Raw genomic sequence first — 13,706 nt, 5'->3', positions numbered from 1 at the left:
ATTCTTTAACTATTACTACTACTTCAAACCAAATTTCATTACCTTCACCAACAAATTACCGAAGATGGGATTAGACTTCAGCTCCGGACACCGATCAAGAAACCTCCTCAGCTCCGATTCAAGAGAAAAGCTCCCGTCAACCGCCATTCAGAACTTTAAATTCAGCTACAACAAATCAAAAAGGCTCACATAAAGTCCCTTGATATTCGCTTGAGTTACTGTAACGTTACTTGAATTCAATCAAAACCTCGAAAAAGATTAAAAGAAACTCGTCTAACGGCTTGAGGTTTTTCTTAATTTGTTAAAAGATGTCGATTTTCGGGAGGAATTTCGCTTGAATCCTCTGCTGAAATTGTTAACTTGGCTCCAAAGCTTCTTCCTTAGAAAAGAATGGGTTTAAGAGGGGTTTAGGGTTTTAGCTTCAGTAGATTAAATAAGCGGGTTTTTTCTGGTTGGGCCCAATTGTAAATGGGTCGGGTTGGCGGCCTAATTTAAAAAATACTTCCAAATAAAATAAAATTAGTTACCGAAAAAGGCGTCTAAAATTAATACTCTTTTCTATTAAAAATAAAATGTTTTTTTTTATTATCTCATTAAATTAAAAAAAACTTTATCTCTATTTTTTCCTCTATTACTTTACTCTCTCTTTTTTAACTCACAAAATAACACTATATAAATCCTGTGCAAAATGAAACATTTTCCTTTTTTATTGTCCCATTAAAAATGAAATAGTTCTTAAAATAGAAATAATTTTATTTTTACTTTCCTTCTCTTACTCTCTTTTTTAACTCACAAAACAATACTTCCTCCGTCCACAAACAATAGATTTATTGTTGTTCGGCACGAGTTTTAATATAGAATTGGTAAAGTAAGAGAGATGAGGAGAAAAAATAGATAAACTAAGAGAGATGGGGAGAAAAAGTGAATAAAGTATGAGAGAGGAAGAAAAAGTGGGAAAAATATGAGAGATAAATTTTCCATCTTGAGAAAGTAATATATTTTTTATGAACGTCCCAAAATGACAAAAGTGATCTATTTTTTTTTAGATGGAGGGAAGTACTACATGAAATCCTATGCAGACAAACAAATTACTCCCTCCGTTCCATATTTATAGTCACATTTAGTTATGGCACGGGTTTTAAGGAATTGGTGGAGTGTGTAATTAATGAAGTGAGAGGTGGACTGTGTAATAAATGAAGTGAGATGTTGGAGTGTGTAATAAATGAAGTGAGTTGGTTGAAGGTGGGTCCCTTTTGACTTTTTGATTTTTTTATTTTTGTTTTGGTTTATTTTAATGTAGATAATGACATTTGAGTGTAATTTTAGTGAATAATGGGGTAAAATTTTATGTTCAAATATCGAAAATTCTAAATGTGACTCTAAATGTGGGACGGACTTTTATGGCAAATGTGACTATAAAACTGAGACGGAGGGAGTATAAAATTCCCAAATCTAAACCTAATTGAGTTACAAATAAAGATTCCCAAATCACTCATCTTCTCCTCTCGACTCTGCAACTCTCACTGTCTCCACTCTCTCTCTACAATGGCGGCGGCTGCTCCAATCTTCAGATCCTCCTTCCTGTCCCCCCAACCCTTCTCCCCCACCCCCTCCAACGCCTCCCGCCCCACCTCCTACTCCCCCCTCTCCATCCGCGCCACCGCCACCTCCCCCGACCCTCCCGCCGCCGCCGCCGCCAAGCACCGCCGCCCCTCCAACGAGAACATCCGCGACGAGGCGCGCCGCCACACCTCCTCCCACAACTTCTCCGCCAAGTACGTCCCCTTCAACGCGGATCCCTCCTCCACCGAGTCCTACTCCCTCGACGAGATCGTCTACCGCAGCCGCTCCGGCGGCCTCCTCGACGTGCAGCACGACATGGACGCGCTGAAGAAATTCGACGGCGAGTACTGGCGCTCCCTCTTCGACTCGCGCGTCGGCAAGACTACCTGGCCCTACGGCTCCGGCGTCTGGTCGAAGAAGGAGTGGGTCCTCCCCGAGATCGACGGCGACGACATCGTCAGCGCCTTTGAGGGAAATTCCAACCTTTTCTGGGCTGAGCGTTTCGGCAAACAGTTTCTAGGCATGAAGGATTTGTGGGTCAAGCACTGTGGGATTAGCCACACCGGCAGTTTCAAAGACCTAGGCATGACTGTTTTAGTCAGTCAGGTCAATCGCCTCCGGAAAATGAACCGCCCCGTCGTTGGAGTCGGCTGCGCCTCCACTGGAGACACCTCCGCCGCCCTCTCCGCCTACTGCGCCTCCGCCGGAATCCCATCGATTGTGTTTCTACCTGCAAATCGGATCTCTATGGCTCAATTAGTCCAGCCAATTGCGAATGGGGCTTTTGTATTGAGCATTGATACCGATTTCGATGGATGTATGCAGCTAATTCGTGAAGTCACAGCTGAATTGCCCATATATTTGGCTAATTCATTGAATAGTTTGCGATTAGAAGGGCAGAAAACTGCTGCGATTGAGATTTTGCAGCAATTCGATTGGCAAGTTCCCGATTGGGTGATTGTTCCCGGTGGAAACCTCGGAAACATTTACGCCTTTTACAAGGGCTTCCATATGTGCAAGGAATTAGGGCTTGTTGACAAAATCCCTCGCCTTGTTTGTGCACAGGCTGCAAATGCTAATCCCCTTTACTTGCATTACAAATCAGGGTGGAAGGATTTCAAGGCGGTGAAGGCCGGGACGACCTTCGCCTCCGCGATTCAGATTGGGGATCCCGTCTCCATCGATAGGGCGGTGTATGCATTGAAGAAGTCTAACGGCATTGTGGAGGAGGCGACAGAGGAGGAGCTGATGGATGCAATGGCGCAGGCGGATTCAACAGGGATGTTTATCTGCCCCCACACTGGCGTGGCGCTGACTGCTCTGTTCAAGCTGAGGAACAGTGGGATCATTGGGCCGAACGACAGGACTGTGGTGGTGAGCACTGCTCACGGGCTGAAGTTCACACAGTCGAAGGTGGATTATCACTCCAACGAGATCAGTGATATGGCTTGCCGTTTTGCTAATCCGCCTACTCAGGTGAACGCCGACTTTGGGTCGGTGATGGATGTGTTGAAGAAGTATCTGTTGAGCAAGAATTCGAAGCTGCATTGAGAAGCGTTAAGTTTTTTTGCTCATAAAACTAAGCAGGTTAGCTCTAGCAGTTGTTACTGCGGGCTTGAGTTTCTCTGTTGTTACTCTGTTTTTTCGACAGTTCTTGATGATGTACGATTAGTATGTTTTGATGAGTTTTGTGGGATTTTGAGAAGCTAACTGTGTCTGGATATGGAATTTTGATTTAAGGAGGTATGAAACATCGCATAAGTTTTCGATGAGAGTTGTATGTGTATCTAAATAAATTATATTTGGGAATCCATCAGTTGGTTTAAGGATATGCTTGCATGGTCCAAAAATGGTTTTTTTTTTGTGTGTTCATTTCTTGATGGTTTTCTTATCACTTGTTTGTCATTGAGTTTTGCTGGATTTTGAGAAGTTATCTGTGTCTAGAGACGGATTTTTGTTTTATGGAGGTGTGTAGGATGGCATGATTTTCGATCGGATTGTATGCAGAAAGGAAAGATCGCATATTTGTTCCAGAAAATGCTTGGATTTTGTTTGGTTCATTTCTTCATTGTTCTTTTCTTGATGATTTCCTTATCACTTGTTTGATGTTTGAGTTTTTGCTGGATTTTGAAAAGTAAACCGTGTCCGGAGATGGATTTTTGTTTTATGGACATGTGCACCACCGCGTGATTTCCGATTAGATTTTTATTTGTATCTAAAAAACTACTAGTACATCTAGAATCCATCAGTTGGTTAAGGTCATGGCAGAGGGGAAAGGTTTCATATTTAGTCCAGAAAATGCTTTGATTTTGTTTGCTTCATTTCTTCATTGTTCTTTTCTTGATGATTTCCTCATCACGTGTTTGCTCGTTGAGTTTTGCTGGATTTTCGATGAGACGTGTATGTGCATCTAAATAAAACTGCATTTGGGAATCCATCAGTTGGTTTAAGGTTATGGCAGAAGACAAAGGTTGCAACATTTGGTCCAGAAAATGGTTTGATTATGTATGATTCATTTCTTCATTGCTCTTTTCTGAGTTTGTGAGTTTTTTATACTGTTTACCATAGGGAATTCGAACAACTGCATCCATCACATACAACATCATGAAGTAGTGTTTGTCGAACATCAATGTCCAAGGGATTATTAGCTAAATGACAATCGGCATATACAATACACACAATCGCTTCTCTTGTATTTTCACAACTCTGATGTGCTAAACAAGATATGCACTTGAGTGATATGTTTCTTTATCCAAGAATATGTATAGTTTTCTATCCACAATTCCGCTATTTATCGGAATCAGTGTACATGCCCATTTCTTAAAACTCATGTCGCCAAAAAGTAGGATGTGGTTATGAAAGAAACATTCTAATTGGATTAATATTGGTGGAGGCTCTCTCATTGCATAATCTATGCGATTGTGTGTAAATTGCAGCTGTGATATAGAAAAAAAGCCTCGATGCCCGGGTGTATAGAGCAACGAGAGAAAATTTCCGGTAGACCGGGATTTATGATTGCTGTAATAGAGCAGATGAACCCCATTTCACAATATAGATGATTCCAAGTTTCTGACAGGATGAGATACATTCAAGAGTCCGATTTTGTGTTATCTATCTATAACTTAGTGCCCTAATTCATTAAAAAAAAACTCATGTTTTAATAGTGAGCCTGTTAGTATTAATTTTGTACGTACATTGTTTGAGCTGCTCTTATCCATGTGAATATTTGGAGGAGAAAAGTGGAGAGACTCTAATTGAGAGAACTGAATAGAGTGAAGAAATGATAAAGAAAGCCTATAGTTCGTACACTTTAAGTGTTCTCCTTCGTGCCAACGATTGAAGTTGCAGTAATTATTTCTTGTACCCAAGACAGAAATCCTGGATTATTCCCCATTGATAAACATGTCTAACAAACACAAATACAATATGGTTTCAATGGTACATCATGACATATCCCACATGAAAGCAAAGAGAAAGAAGTTACACAAATTCATAAATGTAACCAAACAAAGTGACAGAGATGAGCTGATTATAGAATATCACATTGTGACTGAATTTTTTTCTGTTTGTCTTTTCCCCAATTGCTACGAAAATATTAGTCATTTGTCCAATTTCACACGATCCCTTCTCTCAATTGTGGAAGACATTAACTAATCAAGCATAAGCAACCAAACTCAAGTAATGTTTTATGTCTCTCTTTTCTAAATATGAACCAAAATGTTGGAGTATCAAACACAAATTGTTTGGAAAGCGAGTATTTTGAAATTAAACGACAACGTTTCATCTAATAAAGAACAAAGTCTTTTAATTCGTTAGACATTTTGTTTTCTATATATACATATCTCCCCACTATTCATTCCAACACAGAGAAAAATGGAGTCATCATACAAAAAGATAGCAATAGTAAGTGTGGTTCTAGTGATTCTTGGGGGGGCCACAGCCCAAACCTTATGCAACATGACCGTGATTGGACTCTTAGAGTGCAAGCCGGCGGTCACGCCCCCAAAACCAAAGCCTCCGACAGCCGACTGCTGCTCTGCCCTAGCGCAAGCCGACTTCAAGTGCCTCTGCTCCTACAAGGACAACAAAATACTGCCTCGTCTTGGGATCGACCCTGAACTAGCCCAGCAGCTCCCTGTCAAGTGCAAAATCCCTAATCCACCTAAGTGTTAGAGATTTATATATATATGAATAAAGGTTTCAATTGCAAATTCTTTGCAATTTGGAATTGAAATTGTAAAGTTTCACTACAACTTAAGCCTTTGTGATTTGATGTATCATTTGCTATGAAAGTGGTGAAATATTCAAATATATGCCGTGCTCAGGAACGATGTTCACATAAGATAAGTAGTGTAATATTTATTTCTACGTGGTGCCCCAAAATTAATTAAGAAAATCATTTTTATATAATCAAACTATTTATTAATTAAGAAAATCATTTTTATATAATCAAACTATTTACCATAAATTTTATTTATTATTTGAGCTGCCCAACCAATATGTTTGGAGAGTAAAAAACTGTTTGAGAGAACGGACCAAAATGAAGAAATGAAGTCGATAGCTCGTATAGACTTCAACCATATCCTTTATCCCGACGATTGAAGTCGCAGTGATTATTTGTTGTAAGAACATTCTTCCAATTGTGGAAAACATTAACTAATCAAGTACAAACACCTCAAACTCAATGAATGTTTATGTTTCTCTCCTTTATAGGGCATGAATAAAATTTTAATCAAACACAAATATCAACTTATACATAAGTTAAGAGGAAGGATCCATTATGGCCGGCTATACGACTTTTGACCCAATTTTGGTACACGAGTGAAACAACTAATTAACTTTTTTTCTTTTAATTTTTATTTTAAATTTTGTTTCAAAGAATTCATTAGACTTATCAAGTTAATACTTAGAAAATTATAAAATTTACGTGAGCCTCTATAAAAAAAATTCTATGTCAGCTAGTGTTCTGGTATTAATTGCTTATGAATTTGAAAAAATTGAATGAGAATAAAGTTTCATTTTTTCACACTTTCCACAAACAAATTTGGCTTCATCAAAGCTGAGTTGGAGATTCCCTTTGTACTTATTAATTTATCTAGCATCCGCATTGCTAATCAAAATAAATGAATAAATGCCCAAAAAAGCAAGAAATTCAAGAAAATAACATCCTAAATCAAAAGAAATTGAATGAAAAAAAGAGTAGTTTAATTAAACAACAACGTTTCATCTAATAAAGAACGACTTCGTTTAATTCGACAGACATTTTGTCCATGTTGGCATCTACATAATTTAGATTTGCTCTGATTTCATCGGGATTAGAACCCATTTAGAGCATCCGCAATGGTACTTAGGCCAGCCATAGGCCAGCCTTTCTCTCCCCTGCCACGTCAGCAACACAAAAAAATCCACCTGCCACATCAGATTTAGGCCAGCCATAGGCCAGCCGCAATAAAAATAATTCAAAATATACTACATTTACGGAATTAAAATTACGATTAAATTACGGAATTAAATTTACGACACATATACGGGAAAATCCATTAATTGCATTTAAAAAAGTTACATAGATAAAAAAAATTACATGCATAATAAAGAAAAGAAAACTATCGCCGTGCAATCCTCCGTGCCCACAACTCTTCAATTATATCCTTTTGGAGTTGAATATGAGCATCCACTTGGCGCATGTTGACAAATTCCTGAAGGCGGACGGCTTCATCGAGAGGTACCCCACGTCGTACACTAGGGGTGGCCGTTCCGTGGCTTGGACCGGCTTCATCGTCACCGACCCAACTAGTCAGTTGTACGCCTTCGTCTTCGACGATCATGTTGTGAAGGATAATGCAGGCGCACATTATCTGGGAAACGCATCCGACATCCCACAAACGCGTTGGACCCTTAATTGCCGCCCATCGAGACTGGAGCACACCAAATGCGCGCTCCCACGTCCTTGCGCGCCGACAAAAGTAGGCCTTCTTTTCATCACTTGTTTGTCGGATCGTCTTCACAAAGACCGGCCACCGAGGGTATATCCCATCCGCCAAGTAGTAGCCCATATCATGCCGGTTGCCGTTGGCCACAAATGAGACGGCTGGACCGACGCCCTGGCACTTCTCGTTGAAGAGGGGAGACGAGTTCGGGACGTTGAGGTCGTTGTTCGACCCGGCTACCCCAAAATACGCATGCCGGATCCACAGCCGGTAATCAGCTACGACCTCGAGGATTATCGTGGGGTTCTTTGACTTGTAGCCGGTCGTGTAGGCCCCCTTCCAGGCAGATCGGACAGTTCTTCCACTCCCAATGCATACAATCTATGCTTGCCCTAACATCCCGGGGAACCCATGCTTCTCCCCATGCATCTGCATCAAATTCGACAATCTTCGGGAATAGGGCTTCGAAGGTGCTGCTCACCGAAAATGCGATCACGCCCCCACGAGAACTCCTTCGGACATTCCAGGGCTGACGACTCACCGATGTGGAGGTACTCATCCCACATGTCTGCCGCGCCTCCGTAGGCCAACTGCCTGATTGCCGCCGTGCACTTTTGAATAGGGGTGTGGCCGGGTCTGCCAGCCGCATCGTGCCTGAAGCGGAAACACAGATATTGACGCTCTAATGCCCCAACGATGCGCATAAACAACTCCCTGCGCATTCTAAAACGCCGCCGGAACATGTTGGCGGGAAACCGCGGGTTCTCTGAAAAGTAGTCGTCGTACAGCCGCTGATGTGCAGCTACGTGATCCCGATCAATCACCTGCTCGGTGGTGGACAATTCGTGGAGGGCGAGGTAGGCATTCATAGCCTCGTTCATCCTCCGTTCGTACTCCTCAGCATCCCCACCACTACCACCACCGCTACCACCCGCGTTACTCATCGCGCGATGATGCTCTTGTACAGAAAGTTAGAGAGAGAGAAAATCGTTAAAACAAGTGGTGCAAATGAAAATGAAACGAAAATCGCGTTTATATAGGTTTTTAAAAAAATAAAAAAATAAAAAAATCGCGCTGGCCGATCGGGCAGCTACAATGGCGGCTAGACGATCGGCTAGCGCATCGGCCAGCGCCCACCAATCCGCCAGCCCACGCCGATCGGCTGGCCGGTATACCGCTGGCCGCCTACAATGGTTCGGCTAGCCGACCGGCCAGCGCGAAGAATCGGCTAGCCGGTCGCTAGCCAACCATTGCGGATGCTCTTACCAAAAGAAGAAATGAAAGTTCAAGATGAAGTCCATGAATTTACTCGCAATTAACTCTAAAATCCACCCCACCCTACCCCCACAATTGTATCTATATATACCACCCAAACAATTCTTATTCCGAACACAAGGAGAACCATGGAGTCATTACACAAAAAAATACTAGCAATTTTGAGTGTGCTTCTAGTGATTCTTGGGGGGGCCACAGCCCAGACCATGTGCAACATGACCATGATGGAGCTCTTCGAGTGCAAGCCGGCGGCCACGCCCCCGAATCCATCATATCCGTCGGATGACTGCTGTTTCGCCCTATCGCAAGCTGACTTGAAGTGCCTCTGCTCCCACAAGAACTCTAAAATGTTGTCTTATCTTTCAATCGACCCTAAACTTGTCATGCAGCTCCCTGGAAAGTGCAACATCCCTAATCTACCCAAGTGCTAGAATTTTTTTTTTTTTTAAATAAAGGTCTCAATTTTTAAATTCTTTTCAATTTGGAATTGAAAAGATGTATTACATATTTACAACTTGTGGTTTTATGATTTGATGTATTATTTGGTATTCGAAGTGGTGAAAATTTGTGTTATGAGGATTTGGATCATTTTCTTTAATTTGAATACATATAATAATTTTAGGTCAGAGTCTAGTGAAGTCAAATTTCAATTTGAGTTGATTAATCTTTATAATTTTGAGGATTATAGTGTTAGGCCGATTATGTGCTAGGCCATACCGAACGCAGGTGCAAAATTTTAATAGATCATTTCAACATAATGAAACTACAATTTATCAACAAAAATTCAATCTGACATCTACTATTATTTGGTTCGTCAGTTACGTTTTTAATTTATCATTTTCAATTGATCTCTAATCTTATATATTTATTTAAATTAGATTATTTTTAAGTTAAAATAAATGATTAAACTTTCAAAGATTATACGATTAAAATATCAAAAATTACATAATTAAAATAGAAACACTGCGTAATTAAAACAACACAAACAAATCCAGGAGTTCCCAAACTCAAAAATTTTACACACTAAAAACACAAAATGAAATTGAAAAAATCATCAAGAATAAGAGAAAAAAAACCGAATTTTTCTACAGTGAAACCGCGGATTCAACCGGAACAACATGCCAAACACGGATCTTAGCCCGACTCTCCCCTGCAATGCAGTCACGCTGGTCCCTCCCGTCTCGCAATTATTTTACGACAACACTACTAAGCCCTTGAGCACTTTTTAGCCTCTAGGTTCAAAAATTTGGTAAGAGTGGACTTATTCCTTACTATATAATTTACGGATTAGTGTTAGGAAATTCCAAAATCAGGTGTACAAAATTTTAGTAGATGTCTACTATAAGTGTCATATACCTATGGCAGAGTGTGTGTATGTACATTAATTGAAAAAGAAATTAATTAATTAATGAGCTGGCAGCAATCTCAAATTAATTAATGTATATTGATTATCTTCTTGAAAAAAGGTTGAAACCCCAACTCTAAGGGCCTTCCGCATCTCGGCCTGACAATACCGTGAGGGATGTATATATTGATAATCTTAAACACGGGAAATTGAAATAACATAAGGCCCTAGATTATTCATAATTTAATTATGGAGAAAAAAGTCATTATTAATTCCCCAATAATGTTACAATCCTCCCAAAGTTAACAACATTTTACACACAAACAACTCAAATCCCAGCCATGTTTAATGAGCCATCAAGCCTTTGGAGCCAGGGACATTGATCCACTGCAGCTGGATCTCGACTTCACCGCACTCGACGTTTCTCAGCCTGAGGCACATATCCTGCACCACCTTCCCGTCTTTCCACACCACGCAGCTCTCCTCCGACAGGCAGTTTGTCCTCGAGGCAGGCACCTTCGTGACTATGGTGCCGTCTGGGAGGCCATCCAGCTTCATCTTCACGGCCTCCACGAACGGTTTTATGTCAAAGTCCGCGTCCCCCATTTTGTCGTCCAGGCTGAACATGTCGTAGTCGTACACAGTCTGGAGAATCACAAAATATCATACATATAAACATATGAGGAATAAAGAAGGCTATCAACGAAATGAAAGGTAACAATCCGTTTCGTTTCTTCTGCTTTCTTCCGGCTTATACCTGGTTGAAACTCCAAGGTTTGGAGGGACGAACCCTCGCTTTATTGGCTAGTCTCAGAGTTCAATTTCTTGGGAAAGGACAGTACGAATAACTAGCCTAGTTAGACAGTTCCCCTTCATTTCGGAAGTTGTTTCTATTTCTACATATCTTTCTTCCGTGGTTAGGATTCTTTCAGTTTCTTAGTGAAAAAGAGGTGATGGTATTCTGCCTAAACAGTAGTACTACTAAGAAGAGAATACTAAAAGTTCAATCAATTTCAACTGAGCATCCAACAATATGCAGAAAGTAGTTCAACATCCATTTCACCAAGTTCCGAACAAGGGAGAAATATGACAGTGAGTCCTATTTGCATTCTATCCAACGAACAAGGCGATCAAATTTGAGAAACATAAATGAAAATGAACAAGGGCAATCAAAGTGAACTCACCATATGGATTGGAATATTAGGATCAGAGATGGAAAGTGTCAGATCCTCATTCCATTCGGGGTTGACATCCTTTTTCACGACACGAGTCTTCAACTTCTGCAGCAAAAACAAGATTCGACACCATAGCATAAGGTGAAAGCAACAACATTGATATAAGTAAAACATGAATATAATCACTGGACTTATTTGTATCTATCTAAAGATCAATCCTCTGCAAACCTATATAGCATTCAAAACATCTATAGAAACAAGATTTGACACTGTAGCGATAGGAGAAAGCAACAACATTGATATAGGTAAAACATGTATATAATCAGTAGACATCTTTGTATCTATTTAAAGATCCGCACTGGGTAGATATTCCTATTGCTACAAACCAAATCTTCGTGCTACATCTCCTGTTCCACTATCACCAATGCATAATGTATGCACAAGGCAACGAGTATTAGTGAAGTGAAACACGGGATATACACACAAACTAGCTCAGAAACCAAAAGATGGCAATTCTTTGCAGACATATACAGCGATTCTCAGCAAACCTATATAGCCATTAGAATAAGATTCGACACCATAGCAAAAGGCGAAAGCAACAACATCGATATAAGTAAAACATGAATACAATCATTGGACATCATTTAAAGATCAACATTTGTAGATATCTCTATTGCTACACATGAAATCTTCGTGATACATCTCGTGTTTCCACTATCACCAATGCATAATGTATGCACAACACAACGAGTATTAGTGAAGCGAAACACGAATATCACAGTACAAGCTAACTTAGGATCTTCCAAAAGATGCCAATTCTCTTCAAACCTTCCCTTCAAAGAGTTTCAAATGTCACACAAGCGTTTCAAATGTTCTTCCCAAACAACAAACAAAGCCTTCACTTTCAACCAGTTGGAATCAACAATCAAAACATCAATTCAAGGAAATGCTGAAAACAAAACAAAAAAAAAATCGCAGAAACAGAAAGGAATTTCCAACAAAAAAAAAAAAAAGTCAACACATTCATTTCTTTCCCCCATAAACCCTTGAAAAAACACCCAAAAATGGCAAAAACCTTCCCAATTAGCAAAAAGCAGAGCATCACAAAAATGAAAAAAGATGAAATTTTGCGACGAGCCATGATCATAAAACGCAACCAATTTCACAAAAACAAAGAAAATCAAAACCTGCTTGGCCATCTTGACGATAACGTAGGGATCGCTGCTGCTGACATCGCGAACAGCAAGATTGATGCCTCTCTTCACTTTGATCCTCAGCAGACCCAAGAGATTGTCCATTTGAATTGCTGAGACTAAGCTGACTGATTCGTTATGACTTTGGACACACCAGTAATGGTTTTATGACGTTACGAAAATGGTGTTTGGAATTTATAATGTGAAAGTTGCGACTTTTGTAAAATCATAAATGCAACTCGCCATTTTATTTTTGAATTTTATTTTTCTGATTTAATTCTCATCCACCTACCAAATTTATTGGGTTCTCCATTTTTTATTACTGTATTTCATTCATAAGGAATATGGATTCATTTTTGGACCAATTAAAGAAGTTTCGAATATAAAAGAATTGTTTTGTTTTGTACATTTCACGAGGTTTAAATATAAAATTCAGTATTTGGTCAACTTGTGTATATTAATTTGGTGATTTATGAAAATTGTGACATTTCAACCACTATTAATTTAATGTTTAATGTTATTTATTTTATTTTATACATTTAATTATATTTTATTATCTTTAAAGTTTTCATGAGTATTAGTATTAACTTTATAAAGTATGTTAATGAACATCAACGAGCTACAACTCACACTGCGGCAATTAAATAATTAAAATATAAATTATAAATAATATACATTAGATTATAAATGCGGAACAGTTTGGAAATAAGACTAATATGTCCATAGGTATATTCCTAGACAAATACCAAACTAGTTAAAGAATATATGTAGTTGCTTTTGTACAAGCCAAGCATGACCACAAAAGGCACAAATTCTTACCAAAGACAATCTATAAAATGTTATTGAAAAATAATACTAGTATTTTATTGAAAGAGATAGGATAGGATCCTTAAAGGAGATATAATAACTAATCCAAATATTAGAGCACTATTATAATTTATTGTCTCTAATAAATAGTTCTTTGATAGGATGAACCATAATTAATCTAAAACCAAACCATGGAAGTCATATTATAATAGTGTAAGTAGAATATTTTGGGTCCCACTATGATTCACTTGTTTCAAATATTCAATGAATGCTTACCTAATAATCTAATTATGTATTGAATGTTTCAAACGATTTGGAGTTTGGACAGTTGTTATTCATAGCAATAGCAAAGAATGGTCAACCCAAATGAATACTATGGTTGTGCAAGATAGGAATATATATAAACACACAAATCACTCAA

General features: G+C 39.2%; 3 protein-coding genes across 3 annotated transcripts in view; 1 reads left to right on the top strand and 2 right to left on the bottom strand.

Moving 5' to 3' along the window:
- The window catches only part of LOC125207113 (midasin-like), a 29,719-nt gene extending 29,345 nt beyond the window's left edge, over positions 1-374 (bottom strand). The window contains 1 exon segment of the mRNA XM_048106329.1: positions 43-374. Within this exon segment, the coding sequence (XP_047962286.1) occupies positions 43-147 (105 nt within the window). The 5' untranslated portion in view covers positions 148-374.
- Positions 375-1,506: 1,132 nt separating this feature from the next.
- On the top strand, positions 1,507-3,309 carry LOC125205741 (threonine synthase, chloroplastic-like). The gene has a single exon (XM_048104831.1). It carries the CDS (start codon positions 1,546-1,548, stop codon positions 3,112-3,114), a length of 1,569 nt encoding a protein of 522 aa, XP_047960788.1. The 5' UTR covers positions 1,507-1,545; the 3' UTR covers positions 3,115-3,309.
- Positions 3,310-10,319: 7,010 nt separating this feature from the next.
- Positions 10,320-12,674, bottom strand: LOC125204288 (protein C2-DOMAIN ABA-RELATED 4-like). Its single transcript, XM_048102892.1, has 3 exons — positions 12,473-12,674; positions 11,295-11,390; positions 10,320-10,755 (listed from the first exon to the last, which is right to left on the bottom strand). Exons 1-3 carry the CDS (start codon positions 12,581-12,583, stop codon positions 10,456-10,458), a joined length of 507 nt encoding a protein of 168 aa, XP_047958849.1. The 5' UTR covers positions 12,584-12,674; the 3' UTR covers positions 10,320-10,455.
- Between the last annotated feature and the right edge of the window lie 1,032 nt (positions 12,675-13,706).

The sequence above is a fragment of the Salvia hispanica genome, chromosome 2 (genome assembly GCF_023119035.1).
Source record: "Salvia hispanica cultivar TCC Black 2014 chromosome 2, UniMelb_Shisp_WGS_1.0, whole genome shotgun sequence".
In the NCBI taxonomy this organism is placed as follows: domain Eukaryota; kingdom Viridiplantae; phylum Streptophyta; class Magnoliopsida; order Lamiales; family Lamiaceae; genus Salvia; species Salvia hispanica.
This window is presented reverse-complemented; position numbering and strand designations above follow the sequence as displayed.